Source organism: Mustela putorius, unplaced genomic scaffold (assembly GCF_011764305.1).
Source record: "Mustela putorius furo isolate JIRA1106 unplaced genomic scaffold, ASM1176430v1.1 tig00000407_pilon_pilon_pilon, whole genome shotgun sequence".
NCBI classification, from domain to species: Eukaryota; Metazoa; Chordata; class Mammalia; order Carnivora; family Mustelidae; genus Mustela; species Mustela putorius.
This window is the reverse complement of record NW_025421373.1, coordinates 21,163,050-21,187,998: the sequence shown is the minus strand read 5'-3', so window position 1 is coordinate 21,187,998 and position 24,949 is coordinate 21,163,050. Positions and strand designations below refer to the sequence as shown.

The following is a 24,949-nucleotide window of genomic DNA, read 5'->3' as shown; positions in this document are numbered from 1 at the left end:
TCAAGGATCTTGACTCTTGTGAGTACTGACCTGTTTTCCTTTCTGTGTCTGTGTATCGCATATATGAACTTCAGACTGTCCACGAAGATAATATTACTTCCGAGACAACGTTCATTGTCAGTGTTCCACCGATGCATGGATACCTCCAGAAATCTTTACCAGAAGAAGGCAGCTTCGGTGCCGATGCAAAGTCCTCTCTGATTTTTACACAACAGGAAATTGATGATGGGGCTATTCTTTATGTGCAGACAGCTCCTGACCAACAACACGACCGTTTTTTGCTCGATGTGGTGAATGATTTACAAGCTGTGAATGGAATTGAAATCTTAGTGGATATCGTCCCTAAGCGGATTCCTCTGGAGGTACAAAATTTCACAGTCCGAGAAGGAGGTTCCAAAGCACTTCTGGAAGACCATCTCAAAATCCCAAACAAATATTTTGAGGGAGTTGATTGTGAATTTGTTCTACTCAAACCACCAAAACATGGTTATGTTGAAAATTCTGATTTTCCAAGAGTACAGCTAATGAAGTTTACCAGGAAACAGGTAATAATTCTCAGTTAATACATTTGGGCATGTGGGATAAGAGAAAAAAATGCTATTCATTATTTAGATTAATGGACTCTCAGGAGTGAGGAGACTTGAAAGAATATCTAGTTTAACCTCCTAGCAGATGCTAGAAGCCCCTTCCATGGTAACCCCATAAAAAGGTTATCTAGCCATTGCTTCAGTGTATTCAGTGGTGGAAAACTCATTACTTCATGCAATGGGCACTTCCGGTTTAAAAATATTTCAATTGTTAGAAAGTTCTTTCAAACTCGTTTAGTCCTGAAGTCTGCTGCTTAGACACTTCTCTAAGTCCTGACTCTGATAGCTCACAGCACAAGTCATACCTCCTTTCCTGAAATCTCTTAAATATTTGAAAGAAAAAGTTATCAAGTTCCCTTGGACTTTATCTTCTTTAGGTGAAACATCTTTAGGTTCTCCCACTTTGATTACTAAGTCAACACGTTTCTAGCTTGTGCCACCCTGGCTGCCCATTGCTGGAGGAGGTCCACACTGTCAGGCCCGCTCGAAGTGTTACACCTGGATAGTTAACGCAGACGCACTTTAGTCGTAAGTGGGTCTACTCATCTACTCATTCCATTATTCAGTTAACAGATGCTGACAGAGTGCGTACTCTGTGCCATGCCCTATGTAAGCGCAGTGAACAATGGCTGAATGGCCCAGTCCCCACAGTCAAGCAGCAGGATGCAACTTCCAGCCTGGCGTTCAGTGTAAAATAACTGCTCAACTCAGGGCTGCTGTCCTGTTTCTTTGCTTTGGGCTAGGTTGGTATTAGTGTGACACTTGGCTTTCTTATCATGAATAAAAGAATGATGTCCATTACTTTCTCAAGGTTGAAAGTAGCTTGCCACCATTTCCTGTGTAAGCTCCTGGGAATGTGCGTTCCTCAGGTTGGAAGCCATGAACACCGACCTGGCATCTCCAGGTACCTTTGTCCGGTTAGCTGTAAACCCATGTGGGCTGCTTTATTTTGCTTCTAAGGATTTCATCTTATCAACGGACTTGAACAGATTTGCTAAACCCTTCTGTTCAAGTTGCTGTGCAAGGAGCATAGTAAGGAGCCATACTCCTTGCCCGCAGGAGATGCTGGGGGACGGGGGCAATAGGCACACAAGCTTTGCTCTAACTCCAAGGGGCCGTCTGAGGCCTCGCACGGCCTTCTCACAGTGGCGCTAAGGAAGTGCATCTGACTCTAATTGAAGAGAATAGGGAAGACTTCACAGAGGGAATAACACTTAAGCAAGACTTGAGGAAAGAAGGAAAGAGCAGGGAGGTAACAGAGGAGAAACAGGGAGCAACAACAAAAGAGCAACATGAGCAAAGGCAACAGCATGGCAAAGGATATGGAGGCATTAAAGTGAGTGGGTTGTGGAGGCCGGGAAATAGCCCACAAGACTTGCAGGTGGGCTCAGGAGCGGCAGAGAGAACTGAGGCCAGACTGGGGAAAGTCTTGAATTACACGTCAGGAGGGTTAGACTGAACCAGGAGGCATTAGGGAGCCGTGGGAAGAAGCAGAGAATCCTGAGGGCTGGAAATAACCTTGGAAATCAGTGCTTCTCTGATGGGGATCCGGGGACGGTGATCCTTTAGTGAATTCCTGTGGGCATCTCTTCATCATGTCTTCCTTCACAAAGGCGGGACAAACCATCCAAAATGACCACTCGCTCTGGTGCAAGTTGAATTTACTACCGTTTACCTCAGGGATGCTAAGTGAGAGACCAAGCACTAAATTTGAGTCCTGTCTTGGCCAGTTCATTAGGGATTGTGCTTTGTGAGAAGTGTGTGTTTAGAATAGTTGGTTGAAATCTCTATGTTAAGTATGTGTGTTCCCTCTAGGATCTATGGTATTGTGTAGCCTTGTTCACAGTCAAGGTCCAGGCTCTTCCAGATGACCCCTTCATGCTTTCTCTTCCTGTATGACTCTAAGGTCGCCAGGCTTTGCAACATCATGGTTCTCATGTAAAGCACCACCAACCCTTAACAGTTGGTGGCTATAGTGTTTAGTGGCTTGGAAGAGCACGTGGCCATGTTAGCTCTTCATTCATTCAGCAGATCGTTTCTGAGTGTCTGTTATGTGTCAGGCACGCCAGTTTTAGGTAGTGGGGATACAGGGTGAACAAACCCAGCATCACTCCATGCTGTAATGCCCTGGTAGGAGAAAGAAGGAGGCAGAGAGAGACAATAGAAAAATTAATTAAGTGGAATGGAAGGCATCTTGAGTGAAGATTAGTGTTATGGAGAAAAAGAAAGCAGGAAACGGAGCTGGGAAATGCTAGAGCCTTCAGTGTTGTGTATGTTTGGTTTCAGAGCAAGTGGTCAGGGGAGGTCCCGTTGACAAGGCAGCATCTGAGCAGACGCCTGGAGGAGGGGATGGGTGGTTGAGCCAGGTGGACTCAGAGGGAGGGTATTTAGGCAGAGGGAAGAACGAGTGAACAGCTGGGTGGGGAGCAGCCAGGGGTTTAGTGGGACTGGACCACAGGTGGGGGAGGGGAGACAGCTGAGAATGAGGTTAGGGAGGTCCAGCATGGGAGGGCCTTCTACTTCACCTTTAACCCCGGGGCGGGGGGGGGGGATGGGGAGCAAGGAGAGAGGGAGAAAGTGAGCAGAGGCACCACACTGCCCTGAACATGACTGGTGAGAGGGAACCAAACACTATTCAGTCTTCCAAGATTTTCTACAAGTTTATGATATCTTTTAATTTCAGGTCAGCATATATTTTTCTAGTGTTGGAAGTTGAGAAATAAGCGACCCCCGACCAAATCTTCTCTTTACTTTTACATTAATACATATTAAATGGCATATAACTTGGGGGCGTGCCACTCCTTTGAAGAAATGCTCTATTTCTCCAGGAAAGATACTGAGGAGGCAATCTGTCTTAAATCCTAGGTTCCTAAAGCGTTTTAAGTCCAAATTCTCTCACATTCTGATCAATGCCATCTTATGTGTTTGTTTTCAAGTAGCTTAAAACAGCGTGTTTCAGAACTTGTGGTCAGGCCTGCGGTCTGGAACTCCTCTGCCCACAGAACTCCAAAGAAATTCTCATAGCACCTGTAGACAAATGACCAAAACTTTCCCTTGAGACTCTTCCTGAACTTTTCAACTCTTGTCAGAAGCACCTCCGAGAGATCAAAAGTATTTGCTCAAAGGAAGTGCACCATAGGAACGGGCAAAGTTGAACTGTTAAAATTTCTGGCAGTATTTTATCAAAACAAACACAACCCCAGAGACTTATTCAGAAGTTCAGCTACTCCTGTTGGGCTTTGGAAGTTCTCTGCCATTTTGTGTTTGAGTCACAGACTCACTGAAGCCAACTTTCCTTCTAGCTTTGAAATTTTCTTCATCTCTAATTATGATCCTGTGTTCTTCAGTATTTTCCATCGGAGCCTTGAAGACATGAGAGGCATTCTGATCAAATTTGTGGTTATTACAAATCCAAGAGGAGTAATTAATTCATTTGATAACCATTTCAGAATGAAAATTAGAAAATGAAATCTAACAGGGATAAAAGTGAATGTTTTCATTTGTGTTATTACAGTAAGGAAAATCTGCCTTGATAGAAATTTGATTTTGATATATTTCCCTATATTCTGTTCACAGAAGATAGCTAGTTATATAGCTAGCTCGATAGCTAGTTATGGTCCACATCTGCTAAGACAGGCACCCAAAAAATGAGTGTGTTCTGAAGGAGGAACAGAACTAGGAGATTACATGTATAGTCTCTCATACAAAGAACAGTTAAAGGAATAAGGCATGCTTAGTTCAGAAAAGAGAAGTCTGGGGTAACTTAATAGTTGTTCTACTCCAGGTATCTCCAAACAACGAAATCTAACAAATGGGTAGAAGGGTAGGAGTTTTGGAGCCTAAACCTAGCATTCTGAATTGTCTAGCAAAGTAATCCACAACTCCAAATTAGTCACTGTAAGGAACCACATAGAGTCTGAATTTTAGTGGGTGCTGTTCCATGGAAAGGACAGCTGGATTGGATCACTTACCTAGAGCATATTTCTGTGTTAGAAATAGCCTTTGACTCTGGTCTCCTGATTAGCAGTCCAGTGCTCTCTTTCCTACACCGTCTGCTGCATTGTTCCATCTCTCTTTCACCTTTTTCCTAGGACCTGGCATCATGTCATGAAAACTAGCCCTCCCAACATAATTTACACTCAGAATCAGACCTCCTAGGATGAACCCATGCTCCTGTGTTGTAGAGAGACATAAAAATTGGGATTATAGTAATTGATTCATATTTTTATATTTTCGTATTTTTAAAAATCACATTTCAGTAAGTTGGCGATTTCTGTTGGTGGTGGTTATAGGTGGAAAATGAATTGATTTACTACATGCATGATGGTAGCGAGGAGCTTCTTGATGATTTCACCGTCTTGGCAAATAGCTCAGAACTTGGAAAACAGAGCTTGCCCCAAACTCTTTTTGTGACTGTGGAATCAGTAAATGATGAGGCTCCGGTAATAACAGCCAACAGAATCCTTCAGGTAGGTGCTCCGTGCTTTTTGATTTATCATAATAACATTGGGGCTACCCATTTGATTTTCTTTCGTATTGTTTCTAATGTTAAATAATATGACTCTGTATGTATGAATAACACATTCCTACTGGTTTTAAATAAATGGCAGTTCTTATGGGGACATTCTGTTGGGTAACCATTGGGAGATGAGGAATCCCAATGAGTTACTGGCGTGTTGTCTCTCTTGAGTGGGTGTCATTTGCACTGTATTTCCCGAAGTACAGCCTTTTCTAGTTAGTTTGGGAAGGTGAGAATCACCTCCCTGTATTGGAAGTGTGACCTTGGGCAATTTATTTAGTCCTTCAGTGTGCTGTCATTGAGGTGGTGGGAAATAGAAGCAGAGTTGTGAGGAGTAAGAGAGAAAATGATGTAAAACTCTCCCACACTTCCTAACATGTGGTTGGGACTCAATAAATGGTAGCATTATTACTGAAAAACTCCAAGGCTTATAGCAGTATCAGGATTTTTAAAAAACCACTGTACAGTCATGTGAGGGTATTTTGCTGTTTCTGGGAACTTCCGTCACCCTTCACTTTTTCTGAGAATCCCCTGGGGGTGCTTCTTAGGCATTCACAGATAAACATGTTTTGGCAATCACATGATGTCCACCATTTGGCTCCTGTCCTGATCTGGGGCCCTGAAGCAATGTCATGGCTTCTATTGGCCACACAGAGGGCTTGATGCGTAGGGGTTCCTCTGGCTCTTATGGCACCATTTTCTCCCACACCAGCATACCGATGTCAATGCTGGTGAACCCATTTGTGTCAGTTTACACTCAAGTATCCCAAAGCTTTCACCCAGTAGATTGTCTTGGTCTTAAACCACTCCTTCTTACTGTCCCTTCTTCTAAAGACTTGGGCATGAATTTGTTCTGGCTTGGAGAAGAGTTGTAGCTATTATAATAGCAAATGCTCACAAAATAATTGCTAGCCATTATTACGTGCCAGGTATCACTCTAAGGGCTTATAGCTCACTGAGAGATGTGTTACCATTTCCTTCTTTGGACAGATGAGGAAATTGCCTAAGAGCTAAATGACAGGCGGAGGACAGAGTGGCAGCACACGAGCCCAGTGACTTGTCCAAGCCCCTTTTCAGGCTCTCTCCAGCAATGACTGACACATAATAAACAAGAAATACTTGCTGATTGGATGTGTAAATGAAAGTATAAACTCTCAGTTTCCCACCAATACTGGCCCATGTTTCAGAAACCAGGCTTTTGCCTTGGCTCTTTCTTTCTTTAGGAGAGCTGCATTTCTGGAAGAATCCTTGACCCTTCACACATTTCAGCCTCTAGGGGACACATTCATCGGGTATGCCCAGACACAGGAATCTGAAGGTGTTCACTTTGAAATTGGTTAAAAACAAATCTTTCCACACACAAAGTTTTTGACAACTTCAGCCTTGTTTACACCACTCATGAGGGTCACTAGCTAATAATAGATTCTTTAGAAGTCCAGAGGAAATTGGGTAGTCAGATGGTGGATAGGAATAGAGCTTACCAGGGGCTAACTTCCCTAGAAAATGTTATGTTGTTAAACATGGAAAGAGGCTGGGGTTTTTAAAAATCTGTTTTTATTTGCTCAATATAATTGGATTTAGGAATGGAATTTTTAGTGCTTTATGTTATTTTATGGCTCGGCTCATTTTTTGGCCTCTATGTGTTGAGTGAAAAACTAAGGGCAATGATACCTTCAGAACGTGTCACTTTATCCTGCGTTTACTCCACAGTCCTGGGAATTGGACGTTCTAGCTGGTCCCATTTGTAGGCCTTCCTCTGTTCTCACAGATTCTTGGGGTGTTTCCATCTCCTGAACTCATGCTTAGCAAAGCGATCTAAGCGCTGCATTGTTGGCTCGAGGGAGGGATCGTAGGTGTCCAGGATTATTAAGCACAGTTATAAAAGTTTATATTTTTATATTATTTTATATTATAGTTATAAAAGTTATATTATTATAGTTATTTTATATTATAGTTATAAAAGTTTACATTTATTATGTGCTTACGGAGTACAGTACTGGACATCTTCCGGAAGTGGTGTCATTTTCACAATCCTACAGAGCACCTGCTGTTACTGATGTCCTCTTCCTCATGGGAGGACTGAGGACCAGCGCGGCGCTAGGGGAAGGAGTGGAAAGTCTGGCTGTCTCACGACCATGCTCTGCCACTTTGCCTGCTACCTGTGATTGCCTCGAGCTCTCTCAGTGCATCCACGTGGTCAAGGGCTGTCTTCATTAGGAAGAAAAAAGCCCCAAAGCTGCAGGGCTTCTTGCTCCCGCTCACGTGGAATTCAGGGAGTAGGTCCACAGCAGTTGTACCGAACACCTACGTGTTCACCCAGGAACCTCAGCCGAGGATTTGGGTACTTTGCCCTGTGGTGCAAAACTGCAGGATGAGAAAGATCCAGGGGACAGACCTAAAATGTAGACCGATAATGGGAGAAAAGCAGGAGCCCGCTGCAGGTGAGGGAGACCAAGGAATAAAGCAGTGAATTCTTGGGCTTCCTCCTGGAAAGGAACTGAAGCCCTGTTGTGGGTTTGGCTTTCCGTTCTGAGGTACCGTTCGTTTTAAGAGTTGCCGTTCATTATAAGAGGCACCATCAACTTAATAATAGCTTTATTATATTGAAATATTCCTGTCAATTTAAGATCTTCAGAACATTAAATTGTGAGAGGAAGAATGTGTATATGCTAGCCTTTGTCTCCGTCTTCACTTTAAATTAAGGAAATACAGTCTCTGCCAAGAACCTTGAGCTTGCTCAGGCAGTTTGCTCCCACCCCTGCCCCCATCCTTGATTCCAGAGCGTTTCTCTCAAGAAAAAGGGAAGAGTCGCTGGAGGCAAGGGCCATTTCCTTTATTCTTATCTTCTTCCCTGGAAAACCTAGATCTGGTCCAGGAAGAGTACAACTTCCCAGTTTCAATGGATGTGGTCATTTGACTCTGGCTCTCTCTGAGTTATTCACTTATTTATCTGGTAAGAATCGCATTCTCTGCCTTAAAAGTTCTGGGTTAAAGTTCAAAAACAGAGTTCAAGGTTTATAAATTGCTCAACTTCAGCAAAATTTCTCTGAGCCTCCTCTTCCTTGACAGCAAAACCATGACTGAGTTGTGGATTAGTGCATATGTATGTAAAAATACATATATCTGGATTTATTACGAGGAACTGGCTTACATGATTATGGAGCTGGGCACGTTCCAAGATCTGTAGGCTTTGTCAGCAGGCTAGAGACCCAGGAGAGCCAAGGGCTGGGTTCCCATATGAAGGTCAACAAGAAGAGCTGATGTCCCAGGCAGTCAGACAGAAAAGAATTCTCTTTACTCACAGGAGGATCAGTTTTTGCGTTTTGTTATTCTACTTAAGTCTTCAACTGATTGTATGAGCCTCACTCACGTAAGGGAGAGTGATTCTGCTTTACTCCATCAACTGATTTAAATGTTAATCTCAGGGGCACTGGTGGCTCAGTGGGTTAAAGCCTCTGCCTTCATCTCAGGTCATGATCCCAGGACCCTGGGATCAAGCCCTGCATCGGGCTCTCTGCTCAGCCAGGAGCCTGCTTCCTCCTTCTCTCTGCCTGCTTCTCTGCCTACTGTGATCTCTGTCTGTCTGATAAATAAATAAAATCTTTAAAAAAAATAAAAAATAGATAAGTAAATAAAATATTTTAAATGTTAATCTCATCCAAAAACATTCTCCTGGAAATACCCAGAATAATGTTTAACCAAATATCTGGGTACCCTGCAGCTTAGTCAACTTGACACAAAATTAACCACCATAGTTGTGGGGTTTTATGCTGTCTTTGACTTTTCAAACAGAACATTCTCAAGACCTTCAGATTATCCTATATGACTACCCACACTCCTTACTTGTCATCAGAGCTTGGAGCAAGGGGCAAGAAGGGTTCTCTGTAGTCTACCTGGGAAAAGGAAGTAGGAGCCTAGTGGGCAGACCAGCTGATAGCATCTCAGACTCTGGATAGGAGTTTAAAGGCAGAAATCTGAACATTAACCATTCTGTCCCAGCATAACCTAACACTTGCTTCTCCTGACCTACTTTAAACATTTCTTTTAGCCACAGAACCTGTGGCTGGCTGGTCTCCAAAGTCATTCAGTGGTACAGAAAATCATTTCCGTCATGACAAACTGGAGTTAGGCATTGGGATTAGACCGACTCTGGTGAATCCTTTGCATTTTACTCTGAAATATATTCTACTGAGTACTTTTGTATTCAAGCATCACCAGAAATTTTGGTGCATACCTGATCAAATGTATTTGTGTCCACAAGGGGGCTTCATTTTCCTGTTTTTCAACTTTGGCTTTCAATACTGTACATTTTGTTTTGTTGTTGTCTTTTATACCAAAAATAGAATCATTTGTTTGTTTCTGACAAGCACTTGTCATCACTAAAAAGAGCGTTGAGAGCCAGGGACCGTGGACGAATTAAGGCAGCAAAGCCCGAGATTTTGACGGAAGGCTTAGAAGGGTCAGACAGTGGGATAGTAATTTTATAAACATTTCACATTCCTCATCTGAAACTCAAAACAAAGTTCTGTTTTTTTTAAACATTAGAATCATAATTAGGATTTTCCTGGATTATAATTAGGTTTCTCAATCCCATTGACCTTCCGTTTATAAGTTAAAGTTGAATTTTTAAAAATGTGTTCCAATTAAGGTGCTAATTTTTTTTCAGGTATGTATTCCTTAAACTGTTATGTCTCGTGGACTTTGGATCACTTGGAATTCCACATTCAAGTTTCAATCTTTGTTTTTCTTCTCCCCATCTACCTGAAATGGCTATGGCCAAGGACTTTGCTCTCAGTCAAGCCTCACCCAAAGAGTGGGGCTGTTACTTGAACTAAATCTGGTTGGAGTGGAAATAAAGACCTCAAGTTACTAGTTCTTGTTTTGAGTGGCAGGTTTTCCAGTTGTTTTGAAAGATAGTATATTCCAGAAGCAAGAAGGGGCAAAAGCAGAGTTGCATAGAGGAGTAGCTGCCGTGGAAAACATGCTTTATTCAGCTTTTGTGTGCACAGTGTTGGAAAAAATGAGCATCTCAGAGTCACGAGACAAGCATAGCAGTATGTTTCCGAATCAGCGTGAGTTCTTAAAGAAAGGAAAAAACCATACTCGGATGGATTTTAAAATATGAAAAGTGGAAAAGTAGAATTAGTGACCGTGGAATTTTGTTCAATAGTCCGATTATATATTTTATAAACACTGTAGACTTTCCATGGATTAACTGAAGACCAAAACCTTATGATTTGAACATTAGGTTGATGAGCATTTCTGGTAGCTGTTAAAGAATTGATGCCCTTAGAGTTTAGGGCTGAAAAATCCTCAGTGGCCATAGTCCAAAAGCCAAGATACAGGAACATCCATCGACAAAACCATCATGAAACAGATGAACTATCCCACCCCAAATTATGGAGAGGATTAAACAAAACCTACCGTGCATGTTCTAGAATGTTCCAATAATCATAATCATGACACCCCAAATGACTTTTAAGTAATGATTTAAAAAAATTAGATTAATCCTCAGAACTGAATCTGATGAAGAGGAGGGGATATCATAGAGCTAATATTTATTGAATTCTTACTATCTGCCAGGTGAAGCTTGTTCTAAGTACTTTAATATCTTAAATCACTCATTATATATAATAATTCTATCATTCCTAGTTTACTAATGAAGCAATTAAGGCACAGGGAAATTAAGACATGTGCGCAAGGTTACATAGCTAACGTGGCATGTTGTGCCACACATGAAAAGTTAGGAATCTTATATAATTTCTGATATTCCTTTCTTTAAATTCTGTTTAAATAGTTATTAGGAATAAGTGAGCAAGAATTAAGATATTTCATAAACTCCCTATACTACTAAAGAAAACAGTCTTTTAGATCAGAGAGGTAACTATTAAATCACTCAGGATTAAATTTTTAAATAGGTTGGTATCAAGCATAGAAGATGATAAGGTTCTAGTCAGAGAGCACAGAATGACATAAGCTTGAAAATATGCATGGTGTTTCTATAGGGAAGACATTTATAAATACAGATAGAAATGTGAAAATTTAGTGAGTGATAATGCCACCCATTTTTAGTGTTCGTGAAATGCCATGTGACTGCATGATTATAGAAACTCGAAAGAGCCTCCTTCTTTCAAATGGGATTTAGTGTCTAAGTACCTGTTTTCAGCTCAACATGTTCACAACTGAGCTCCTGATCTTACTTCAAGAACCCACCCCCTCCGCAGCTCTCCTCATTTCAACTGGTGGTAACCCCGTCTTTCTAGGTGTTGAGGTCCCCGCCATGAAGCCATTCTGCCCCCTTGCCTTCTTCCACGCCTCACCACATCTGATTCATCAGACCCCCCTGTTGGCTTCCCCTTCAACACACACCCAGAATTCGACCACGCCTTACCACCTCAACAACTTTGGGTCACTCTCTTCTCTCATCTCTCTCCAGGATTACTATAGTCACCTCCTAATCAGTGTCCCTGCTTCTTCTCCTGCCTTTCCATGATCTGTTCTTGACACAGAAGCCACAGGGTTCTGTTAAGACCAAGTTACTCCTCCCCAAAAGCCCCATGACGATGCCCCATTGCACTCAAGTAAAAGCCAAAGTTCTTATAGTGACCGTCAAGATCCTGCCGGATTTGCCCTTCTGTTACACTTTTGATGCATCTTCTTGCCTCCTCCTCTCACTTACTCTGTTCCTGCCATACTGACCTTCTTGCTGCCCTCAGGTGGATGAGGCCCGCTCCCACCTTAGGGCTTCTCCCTCTCCCTGCATGTTCTTCCCCAGATATACACATGGCTCCTCTTTTACCTCCTTCCAGGTTTTCTCAAATGAGCCTCTGATTTAACATTCGCCCACTCCTGAGCCCCTTGCTTGGCTTTATTTTAAATTTTTTCATGGTGCCCATGAACCTCTAACAGACTATAGTTCGTTCCTTTATTATGCCTCTTGTTTCTTCCCTGTAGTCCTTCATCCCTTTCTGTTGGAATGTAGGCTCCGTGAGGGTAGGACTCTGTTTTGTTCACTGATGGGTTGCAGGCATCCAGAACAGGCACCAGAACATAATAGATGCTCAATAAATGATGAATTGTGGAACTAGGATGTTTAGGCAAGTGAAATAGATTTTAAATGTAATTGGAAAACAGAGATTATTACTCAGAAATAGTTGTAGATGAGCTATCCACACAGGAGGCATTGCAATATTTAAGAGCTGATGAAATTATCCACTTCTTAAAATCCACCTTATGAGGTAGGGTCTACAATGATCTGAGACTCCATGGAGAATCTTAGCCTATGCTTCTATACTTAGCATATGCCAGGCATGCAAAAGGTGTTTAGTTACTACCAGCTTTTCTTGTTATTTTACTTTATATAAATAAATATTCACTTTAAATAATTAATTTTGAAGAAATAATTATGAATACTGTTTTTTATTGGGACCTTATAAACCTCAAAAGTTAAACAAACACTACAGCATGCTCCAAATTTCGTCTGGTATTTAATTCTGTGTCTGTTTTGAATTTACAATCTTCATGCTTTAGGGGCGCCTGGGTGGCTCAGTCGGTTGAGCCTCTACCTTTGGCTCAGGTCATGATCCCAGGGTCGTGGGATAGAGCCCTGCTTGAGCGGGGGAAGGGGGGGGGGTCCCTGCTCAGCAGGGAGTCTGCTTCTCCCCCTGCTCATGCTCTCTCCTTCTCTCAAATAAATAGATAAGATCTTAAAAAAAAAAAAAAAAAGGACCTTCATGCTTTAAAAGCTCTAACGAATTGCTTTAGTTTCTAAATCTTTGTGCAAGAGGCCAGAGTAGCATAGTATCCGGTTTACTTATGTGATATGATCGGAAGTGGTCTTTGCAAGATCTATGCTTCTCTTCTTTTTAAGGTATGGGCAAATTCTGTAACTGAGATTACCAGGAGTGTCCTCTGTGCGGAAGACGAGGACTCCTCCCCGCAGGACCTCACCTATTGGGTCACTCCACCCAGCAACGGGCATTTGGCTCTCCAGTCCTTTCCCGACCGAAGCATCCAGAACTTCACCCAGGCTCAGATCAACAAGGGCCAGCTAGTGTTTGTACACACGGGTATGTCATAGAGAAAAGTAATGCAAAACTAAAATGTGTTTCAACCAGAGGTTAACATGATAGTCAAACCTAGTAGTTGCGACTGAAAACCACAAGTCATCTAAAGACTTCCTGGGGTCTGTAATTTCTTTTTAAGTGGCACGTTGTAGTAAGGCTAATGATAGCAAACATCAGAGAGTACCTTTAACTCACACTTGGCTTACTCACATGGTCGTGTAAGGTCTAGGCTCAAATAGAACATTCCCAAGAGCCTTTTCCTGACCACCCATTAAAATAGCATCTCTTCTCTGTCCCTCTCCATCCCTTCCTGACTTCCTGCCACTGTAACTTAGACTGCTTTGTTTGTTTGTTTGCTGTCTGTCTTCTATACCAGAGGGTACAAGAGCAGGATCTTTGTTTTCTTTGCTCTAAGGTTCTCAGCACCTCAAAAAGTGAGGAGAACAAGCAGGTGCTCAATAAAAATGTGTTGAAAGAAGTGAAATAATATTGAATATCTTTTATGAGCCAGGTCGTGTTCCAGACGCGAGGGAGACTTTAGTGTTCTTAAACATAGTTGTTAACAAAACATAGTTGTTAAATAAATAAACACATGAATAAACTAATGAATGAAGATAGCTGTAATCCTAAGAGACCCGGACATTAAAAGGCTTTTTTTCTTCCGTCTGTTAATCAGTAATTTTGTAAATCTGAGGAAGGGGTGATCCAGTTTGGCTTTGTTTCCAGGCTGCCCCTGTCACCGGATGGAGGGGGGAAGGAGCCCACTCCCCCAGCTGCCGAGGGAATGGGGGCGGGGGCCGTGAGCCAGGGAGCATGATGGGAAAGTTACCAGTCAGAGCTGGTCAGCCATTTTTATGAACTTCTTGGAAAAATGTTCTCAAGAAAATAAAGACTAAAAAATCTTCTAAATTCAGATGTAGTGATTTCCTGATTATCTTTGCAGCTCGTACAAAGAATCCCCAAATAATCTGAAGATAATTTACTATGTGAATGCTCTCAACTAGTAGTTCTAAGCCTGTAGCCCGGGAACCCGTGGGGTTAATTTTATTGTGATGAGATACTAAATCTCCCCACATAGGAACCAAAGTCTTGTCTCTAAACTGGGTGATCTTTTCCATGTAGGTATGTTCTCATTTTTTAAATGTATACCAATGAGCTGACTAATAAAATACGATTCATTTAAAAAGATACTGAAGTAATAGGAAATTTCCTCCAATTTTGTGTGGTTTTGATTATTAGATACCAACAATCCAAGTCTTTTTAGATGAGGGCCTAGTAAGGCTATTTATTTATTTTTTTTTAAAGAATTATCAAAATGGAGAGAATGGCTCTGGAGACTCCCCCAAGGGAAGTTCCAGATTTCTACAGCAATGCAGTTTGCAAGGAAAAGGAATCCTTGAGTCTCTGGCTATCCCTGGTGCTACAGGTGGCTCAGTCACGAGACCCATTTCATTTACTCTGCACAAGTCCTCTGATCCATGTGGAGTAGTGACCCCATTTTAAAGATGAAGAAACTGAGGCTCAGAACGAAGTAAGCTGCACTGACCCTGAAGCTGTGCTTTCTCCGCCAGCCGCCCCCACTGAAGGACAGGGCAGGTTAAAGAAGTGCACTTGCTATTTGTAGGACTAAAATGAAAATTAGCTCTCTGGATTTATTTATTTGTCCACTACCAGATCCATGTTCACTTTTGGCTGGTAGAGGAAATAATTTCTCCTAAAAAAAAAAAAAAAGGCAGGAAGGCGAGTTAAAGGTAACTCTCTTTGAGAATCAATCCATTACATTCTCTAACTGACTACCGAGGCCGTAATGGCCCGCAAAGTGGCTGGAGCCCCGAGCAGACCAGGCTGTTGCTGAGACCAGTTGGTTCTCCTGCTCCATCTGTCCATCATCAGCCCCAAACAAAGGCTTTGGTTTCGTTAGTCTCTCTTAGCATTTATATTTGCCAAGTGCTCTACCACTCATCTAACTCATTTTTCAGATAACAACCTAAGAAGGTTGATAAAACCAAGATGTGGGAGGCTGTGTCCTTTAAGGCTGCCCTTTGCAAAGTACTGTCGGAAAGATCTGGGGTTACGCAACAGAAAATCTACAGGTCTCCCCTCCTTTCGTGTTTCCCTCCTTTGCTCTCTAAGGTCATAGTCAGTGTGATAAGTTAGGGCTTTCCCAGGATGCTATTCTAGTACGTATTTTGATAGGGTCCCTTTTGATTCCGTTTCCACATTGTTTCTGGATTCGTGAAATGTGGAAAGTGCCGAGGGGCAGAAAGCATTCTCTTCCTCATCTCATATTTCATTAAATGCAACTTCAGAGTGCTACTTCTAGTAAAAGCAAGCAAACCAACAAAATTTGATCGTGGGTCCCCTGTTCGAAATTAGGCTGACTCCCAATTTTCTCTCTCTCTCTTTTTAAAAACGATGACTCTTGAGTGTATTGGGAAATTTTTTAAAAGTCTGTAGCATTTGTTTGTGAAGACTCAGAAACTCAAGAGGCTGTCAAGCCATCGACCAGCCCTTTATTAAATTGCGTTATCAAGGCAGTACTTGTACATAATTGCAGAGTCTGACCCTGCCTTCTTTGTTCCTTGCCACATGTCCCTGAGGGCAACAAAGAGGACATTTCTACCCATTACATGATGCAAAGACCTGGGGGCCTCCAGATTTACTGCTGGCTGAACATTTTCAAAGGGGGATGGGAATGCGAACATCAGGCTGTCTACATTGGGAGCTCGCCTGGTGCTTTGTGAGTCAGACTGGTAAAGCTCTCCTGGGAATGGGATCGATAGGGGGCCTGTCTCAATTTCTCACACATGCATACGTTCATTTATAACTTTATTGATACCACTAACCCTTTGACAGAAGTGTGGGGGTACAGTTCTCTTCCTGCTGGAGTTTAACAAGAGCCGGCCTGGATCTTTCCCCGCTCTTTACCACCTTAGCAGAAAAGAGCTAGTTCGAGATCAGTGAATAATTAGAAATTATTTGGAGGGAGGGGCTAAGTGTTATTTTCTTCCCCCTAGTTTTGATTTTTGGCATATCAGAATTTTAGAAATTGCTTGTGTGTGTGTGTACACATGAACATGACATGCATGTATTCCAAAATAATAAAATGCAGGTGGTGAATATGTTTAAAAAGATTTTTTTTTTTTAAATTTCTTGGAGGTCACACTTTCTTCTATTAAGTCATGGGGAAGGGGCAAGGGGGACGGGTAAGTATGGATTTTAGACCTTTATTAATGTTCTTCTAGCATCACATTTTGGCAGTATTTGATTTGGGGAGTTCAGTGACTCTATTAACACTTTCTCTAGTTGATAGGGGTTGCTTTGCGGGAGAGAGGGCGAAAGTGGATCGCTTTTGCCCAACAGCCAGGGTGACCAGAATGTAATTCTTCTTTTGAAGGACCCATGTCAGGAGGCTTTAATTTTCAAGTTACCGATGGTTTGAACTTTGCACCTCGACAGATTTTTAGCATCACCGCTCGAACCCTGACCCTTAGCTTAGAAGTAAACCGAGGACTGAGCATCTTTCCAGGTAAGATTTTATTTTCTTAATTTTTACCTATTTATTGGAGAGAGAGAGTGAGCGTATGGGAGGACGGAAGCAGGAGGAGCAGCAGAAGGAGAGGGAGAAGCAGACTCCCCGCTGAGCAGGGAGCCCGACACAGGGCTGGATCCCAGGACTGTGAGATCATGCCTCTGAGCCAAAGGCAGACACTTAATCAACTGAGTCACCCAGGCGTCCCTCCAGGTAAGATCTTCACTTGAGAGCATCTGGGGTGAAGTGGTTTTCAGTTTATTTAGAAAGCACTCCCTGCGTGGTTAAATAGTGTCATCATTTACCTTACAGTGATACCAAGAACAGTTACAAAGGTCCTGAAAGACTCCTCTCTTTGCAGGCACTTGGCAAACGCAAGGCTGTCTCTCTCCACCCCCTGTCTCTTTCCCCTCCCTCATTAGGCAGAGAGGGTGTGCTGGCGCTGGCCAAGGGCCATGGGAAGGGAGACCTGTGATCCACATTCCCCTACTCTCTCCTTAGGGTCCTTGATGAAGCAAGGAGAGCCAGGCTCTGTGGTGATCATCGAGATCTTGGATTTTCTTTTTCTAAATATAGAAACCATGTGCGCATCAGGGATTTCACTGAGTGCTGGCTTCAGGGGCCTGAAGCCTCTGGATTGCTGTTTGCCCAGAATCTCAGCTTAGTGAGATGGAAAAATCAAAGTGAGCCTCTGGCTGAATGCCCTTGCAGCAGGGATAGGGAAAGACTTAGCCCCTGGCAGGGGGAATGAAAAAAGAAAAAACTCTTAAACTTGTTATTTTTTTAAAAATGCAGTAAGATAGATTGAATAGAAAAACGATAAAATTTATATTACAGTAAAAAACAAAAACAAAAAACAAAAACCTGGGGTGCCTGGGTGGTTCAATGGGTTAAGCCTCTACCTCCAGCTCAGGTCATGATCCCAAGGTCCTGGGATAGAGCCCCAAATTGGGCTCTCTGCTCAGCAGGGAGTCTGCTTCCCCTCTCTCTCTGCCTGCCTCTCTGCCTGCTTGTGATCTCTCTCTCTCTCTGTCAAATAAATAAATAAATCTTAAAAAAAAAAAAAAAACCAAAAAACTCTTACACAGTCACTTGTGTACTTGATACGTGTTACCAGTCAAACAGAGATGGAGAAAGATGGTAATCACTTTATCCATTATGATTATTCCATGGTCGTTCTAACCCAGTTGTTCTCAACCAGGAAGCTTCCAAAAACAGCTGCATCCTGGCCCCAACTTACCCCAGTTTAATGGGGAGTCCCTGCTGTTGGGCCTGGCCATCATATTTTTTTGAGTTCCAGGTGGTTCGGAAGTATAGCCAGAATTGAGGTCCGCAGGGCTGGGCACGGACGGTACTAGTCTTTTACTCCTTACACGCACATGAGGTAGGTGATACATTTACAGGAAGCTGGTGGGATTTGTGGCTTAGAGAGATGATGTCATTCAGCTGTGCAACCGGTAAATGGTGCATAAGGCTCACATCCTTCTAAGGTAGACCTGGAGAAACATCACTGTAACTTCAGCAGAAACACAGTGTCTGAGGAGAAATGTTGCAATTTTTAGTTGCCTGAAGCGCTTGAGCTCATGAAAAGAAATCTTATTAAAATCCAATTAAAGATACGTTAACACAGATTTTTCTATTCCAAAATCTTTTTATATTCTATAATTTTTCTCTGGGAATAACTGTGATGTGTCTATCGATTTTTTTCCCAAGGCAACGAGGGTGCCATTTAGTGTTTAAAAATAAGCAAACTACTACACCCCAGTCTTCTGAAAAAGGCAGTAATCTACCAGAAAAAAGAAAAAAAGTGTTCTAAAATCAAAGTAAATCTGCAAAAGATGAAACACTTTTCATCTCTTCTGGCTCAAGTCTGGTTTCGTAACTGATGACGGTTGTGTCAGATTAAAGGAGAGTTATAGCCACTACAGTTTAGGAAGTTCTGTGTTTCTGGCACCTGTTTCACTGAACATTAGTTCAGCAAGAAAAATATATGAAAGGGGCCCAGATTCCCTTGTCACCTTTGTGGAATTATGCAAAACACATCATTTTCCTAGCCCTCTGTCTAATATTTGGACCCAGCCCCGAGTGAGCGGCAACTTTCTCCAAGCTTCCCCCAAGCTAGCACCTGTGGTCTGTTATTCTTGGTTTCTGAGTTACCCTCCCTTCCCTGGCTGTGACTTGTTTCCAGCCCCGGCTCGTGGCCAGTGGGAGGGAGGTTGGATTTTCATGGGCACCTCCATTAAGTGGCTGTTACGTTTGATAAAATCTCCACCAGAGTGGAGGTGGGAATGATGACTGCAGTCACAGATTTTTGAGTTGGAATGGACCTTATGGGTCAGTGGATCCAGTTGTCGTTGAGGCTTTTCCTAGCTTCATGTCCCAAGTGGTGCAGGCCCACTCGGTTCTGCCTCGGAAGTCCCTGGCGTGGCTGTGGCTCCGATGACCGCATCCCCTCCTCTCTCTAGGGACACAAGTGAGCCTTGCTCAGCTGGCTTCTACAGTGGCCGCCCGAGGATGTTGGTCCCTGCGGCTGTGTGAAGTTGTGGGGGGATGATGACAGATGCCGTACTCCCCCTCCTCCCTGAGGACTGCCCCCTCCCATCATGGCCGGTCCTGCAGGGAGCAGGCTCTGAGTGATTTCTGCCTCCATCATCCATTCGGCAGAGCTTTGACTGAGAGGAGTGGGGGTCTCTGTACTCCCCTCCCTCTGTGACTGCAGGTGTCAGCTGTCAGGTCCGGCTGCTCTTGTCGGACTCTAGTTGACCTATATGTTCTGAAATATCAGGGAAATCATATTCCTTTTTATAGAACAATAGATTTTATAAAACCATAATAGCAGGAAATCTATTCCTGTTCTAGAATGGACATCCAGATGCTATTCATACCCTGTGCTTCTGCTGTGTTTTACATTTGCGCCTACCGCACTGGATTGTATGAGGGATTTCAAGGAAATAACGTATATAAGAGTAAGTTGCATCGCCTCTGTTTGAGAATGATGCAAAATTGATAGAAAACCCTGGGGCTCAGGCGGTTACAAAGCATATAACTAACAGGAATCATAAGCCCCAAGAGCAAGTGCCAACTCCAACCCCAAATCTGGTGCTGGAATCACGGCAGCTTCTCTCCTTTCCGGGCGTGCCTGTGTTCCAGGCCCGTCTCAATTTTTAGAATACTCGTTCTCAGGGAATGCAGTCATCATAGAGGCTTTTTATTTTGTCTCCTTGATCTTATTGATGGATGGTTATACACAACCAGGAAAATACGCATAGTGATTTAATCAACAGCAATGATGACGTAGACATTTTGTGTGTTTCACTCTCTTGGAGTAGGAAAATCTTGCAACCCGGCATCAGTCAACATTTGTTTTCACTCACACTGATCCCGTACCAGTTGGATTCTCTCCAGCCGCCCGGCAGACTTTGGCCAGACTGTTTTGACTTCCTTGTGGACTTAGTCTTAAAAAGTGGCCCTGACTTGAGACCTGTAAGGATTTTGTAGAGTGAGCCAAAATACTTATAAGAATACTTAACGGGTGAATATTTTGAGGTTAACATAGCTTCTGAGCCCTGCCATATTTGAAAGTCATTTTGTAACTCCGTTATTTTAAAGTAAGGAGGACTGCAGTTCTAAATGAACTCTGTGTGTGCACAGAGAGAAAATGGCTACTTAATGTGTATTTTCATTATTTTGCGTATAGATGTGTGTACATAAACACACACACACACATGAATGCACGGACATTCTATTTCTTCTTGCAAAATTTATTTCCCGGAAAGTTTTATAACCGGGTTTTCACCTTGAATGCTACCATGAAATGCATTTGTTTGTTTACCCTTAGTTGTGACATGTTAGAACATGTTGTGGCCTTGGGACCCAGTTTTTGTACAGATCCAAACGGTGCTTGGCTCTTTTACAAAGAGTGTTGAGGAGGGGTTGACCTTGAGAGTTTTGTCAAACTGGTCTAGAAAATAAGCTGACTGGTGAAGGGTATCCATAGCAGACTGTGTCCCTTCAATCCCCCTGGGGTTCGAGCACGCTACAGAGGGAATCACATCTCACTGATGGGCCATCTGTCCTTTGTGGGAATGGAGGGAGAGAAGAAAGCAGAAGGAAATCACAGTGTGTTGCTCAAGTTTAAAGCAGAGATTTGTAAAACCTTTTAGTTCGTTAATCTTGCAACACTGATTTGAATATTGCAAGACTTAGTGGGAGATAATTAAGAGCTCTAAGAAAAGATTGTCAAGCCTTAAGGGAAAAAAATGAAAGGCTTACTAATTGAGGAAATAGGAGACTTACCCTCTAGAGTACACTAACCATCCAAAACATATGCTAGGGGTCCAGTGAGTGGAATAGACTTGGTGAGCTGTACGTGTTCACAGGAGGGAAATTCCCCATAGACTGGAATAGTCAGGGAGCGCTGCTTGGCAAGGTAGTTCCTGAGCTGCCCATGCAGAGTGAGTAGCATTGCAATGAATGGCAACAAAGAGGGGAGCATACCAGAGGGCACAGGATGGCTGCAGAGGTGAAGACTAGGGAAGAGGCATGGTAGCATGTTCAGAAGGTGGAAAGGAGAATCTGTTGGGTTTGTTGAATGATTCATCCCATTTTCTAACTCAGTTATCATTCCAGCACTGATCTTAAAGTTGTACGGTGTAGACGATATAGTGTCAACTTTAAAAATACCCATTTTGAGGGGCATCTGGGTGGCTCAGTCAGTTAAGGACTGCCTTCGGTTCAGGTCATGATCCCAGGTCCTGGGATCAAGTCCCACATGGGGCTCCCTGCTCAGCGGCGAGCCTGCTTCTCCCTCTCCTTTCTGACTCGTGCTCTCCCTCACTATCTCTGTTGCTATCTCTTCTCTCTCAAATAAATAAATAAAATCTTAAAAAAAAAATAAAAACAAAAATGCTCATTTTGGAGTCAGTGAGACCTACATTTGACCATTAGGCGAATCATTTAACCTCTCAGAGACTTGTTATCCCTTCTTAGTGAGGAAACAAATCTGTATTTCTTAGGATTATCAAGTATCCAAAAGGAATGGCAAGACTGTCCATGCTCCTTCCTAGTATATCTCTATTCCTTCTTACGGCTTGTCTCGTACGAGATACTTGATAATGTCTGTTGAAGAAATGAGCAAGGCCCTCTGGTTTGGTGACCATGATGGAGGTGGTTGCTTTTCATGAAACAAACACAAGAGGAGATAAGTATGTTTGAGAAATGTTGGATTTCAAAGAAGAATAAGGTAGATTTCTTTACCCCGAGACTTAGTCTTTAACATGCTGATTGGCTTCTCAAATCTCGAAGAGGTGCATATAGAGCGAGGACTTGACAAACACATATGGTTATGAGCCTTTTTATTACCACACTCCTTGTAGGATGGTTACTTTATGGAGTGTTCAGTTGGGTGGCACCTGAGAGAAATCCTTCCTAAATTAAGTGCCTGGAGATTACTGATGAAACTATCAATGCTCGGATAAAATGAGGTGGGTTGGGGGGGAAATGAGGTTTGGCTTTTGAGGTTTGGCTTTCTGTGAACTGGGCTGAACCTTAGAAGTCTGTGAACTGGGCTGAATGCTAGAAGACGTTCATCCGGCCATTACAACATGGAGCCGGCTAGTCTTGCTGACTGAGCATGCCCAGATGACTGCTGACTAGGAGTGAAACCCTAGGAACCCTTGTGGGTTAGGTAGCTGGACATGGGAATGAGGGATTGATAAACCTGGCTGGAAAAAAGTGCTCTTGGCCTGGAACATCTCTGGTAGGTCCTCTCTCCCAAATTAAATGATATTGTTTTAAAGAAAGAGTCCCTCCCATCCCCCACCTGCTGAAGGTAGCTCCGGACGGGGAGGATTAGTGAAAATTAGAGTCTTTTATAGCAAGGAGATAATTAAGAAGGCACAGTGACTGGGAACAAGGTCTGAAAAAAGCTGAAGATAGAGAAGTTTGGGTGTCCAAAGACTGCACACATTAATACACGATCCACCAGATGGGATGAGGAAAGCCTCTGTTGGCAGGTAACAAAGAGTGAGCCTTAGTTTTGACTTTATGTAACACTGACTGAGGCTACAGAATGAATCCTCTTGGCCTCCCCAGGTGACCTCAGATCCTGGGCCCCCAGCCCCAGAAGCTGGAAGAGGGCAGTGTCTGCAAAAATTTCAGCAGCAAAGAAGTAAGAGAACTGTGGGAGGCAGTTGCAAGCATCACCTGAGTACTTGTGTGTAACAGCCAAAATTGTGCCGAGGCAGTCCTGACCCGGGGCGCAAGTATGTTCCTGAGGCTGACACAACCAGACATTCCTGCCTCACCCCCGGATCCTAGTGCCTATCCCAGGGGCTCAGACATTTTGCTCTGTTTCACATTGTTTTATTTTTCAGATTTACATTTTATTTGTATAACTAAAAAAATTTGAAGCTCTTCAAAGTATATAGGATGATGATTTGATATCCATTATGAAAGGATTATTACCCCATCAAGTTAAAACAGCTATCGACTTATATACTTCCCTTTTCTGTGTGTGTGAGAGACCATTTAAGTTCTACTATCTTAGCAAATTTCAACTATACAGTATAGTGCTATTCATTCGTTTTATATAATTCATTATTCATTTTATAACTGCAAGCTTGTACCTGTTATTAACCTCTTCTCATTCCCCCCATTCCCTGGCAACCACTTTTCCACTCTCTGTTTCTATGAGTTCAGCTGGGGTTTTTGGTTTTCTTTAAATTTTCTTTTTTTTTAAGTAAGTGATACCGTTCAGTATTTGTCTTTCTCTGTCTGACTTGTTTCACTTAGCATAACGCCCTCCAGAGACATCCATGTTGTTGCAAATGACAACAAATGAAAAAGAATTTCGTTCTTTTTTAAAGCTTAAATAATACATATTATATATGTGCTTACATATATAATTATTTTCTTCAAGATAATGGTTTTGCTTGCTTTGGATATATACCCAGAAGTGGGATTGCTGCACTGGATGGTAGTTCTGTTTTTAATATTTTGAGGACCTTCCATACTGTTTTCCATAGTGGCTGCAGCAATTTCCATTCCCACCAGCAGTGCACGAGGCTTCCCTTTTATCCACATCCCTCATCAGCATTTGTCATCTCTTGTCTTTTGGATCATGGTCATCTTCACAGGTGTGAGGTGATACCCCACTGAGGTTTTGATTCCCATTCCTGTGATGATGAGGGATGATAAGCCCTTTTCCTTTTTCTTTTTTTCTTTCTTTCTTTTTTTTCTTTTTTTTTTTTTTTTTTTTTTTTTTTGGAGGCCTTTTTCGTGTACCTGTTGACCATTTCTATGTCTTCTTGGAAAATAGTTCTTCACATCTTTGGCTTATTTTTAAATTGTGCTCATTGGTTTTTTTTGCTCTCAAATTGGATGAGATCCTTGTATATTTCGAATGTGAACCCCTTAGCAGTGATGTGGCTTGCAGATATCTTCTCCCATTCCATCAGCTGCTTTTCCATTTTGGTGATGGTTTCCTTTGCTGAGCAGACACCTTGAAGTCTGATGGAGTTCCTCTTGTTCATGTTTGCGTTTGTCACTAGGCATTTTATTTTATTTATTTTTAAAAGATTTTATTTATTTATTTATTTGACAGACAGAGATCACAAGTAGGCAGAGAAGCAGGCAGAGAGAGAGGAGAGCAGAGAGCCTGATGCGGGGCTCGATCCCAGGACCCTGAGATCATGACCTGAGCCAGAGGCAGAGGCTTTAACCCACTGAGCCACCCAGGTGCCCCATGTTGCATTTTAAATGGAGCCTCCATACGGAAGGCTCAGAACAATGCTTGCACATCTGAAAATCTTACCCACAGCTGGCTTCCCCTTGTGTTAGCTGTAGTCAGTCCCCACTTTTAAGAGCCTGATATGGTTTAAATAAGATAACTGGTGGCCCTTGATTTCTAAGGCTATGATGCTTGGTAAGTAAACCAAAACAAATGTCACTCAAGAGGCTTAGTCATTCTTGGGTGGTTGACTCAACTTCGTAAACAATTTATCGGGTGCCTACTCCAAGGGTGACCTGTGCGAGGCATAATGATAAAGCCCTTAGCCAGGGCTAACATGGAAGAGATAAGGTGAGATTCTGGACCAGGAGGACTATGAGAATCTCTTCCCTGCCACCCTCTCTGGCTGGGGACATTCCCCAAACCCGTGCAAACTAAACGGGTATGTGCTCCAACTCTCTGCCTCCAAACTGTGGTCCACGGATCTTCTGATCTGTGAGCTGGTAAGAATAGAAA

At 42.7% G+C, this 24,949-nt stretch overlaps 1 protein-coding gene across 1 annotated transcript in view; it reads left to right on the top strand.

The window, feature by feature from the left end:
• Positions 1-24,949, top strand: part of LOC101689246 (chondroitin sulfate proteoglycan 4) — a 67,025-nt gene that overhangs the window by 21,229 nt on the left and 20,847 nt on the right. The window contains exons 7-10 of the mRNA XM_045079430.1: positions 75-545; positions 4,880-5,056; positions 12,977-13,175; positions 16,570-16,701. Of these exons, the coding sequence (XP_044935365.1) occupies positions 75-545; positions 4,880-5,056; positions 12,977-13,175; positions 16,570-16,701 (979 nt within the window). The remainder of the gene's footprint in view (positions 1-74; positions 546-4,879; positions 5,057-12,976; positions 13,176-16,569; positions 16,702-24,949) is intronic.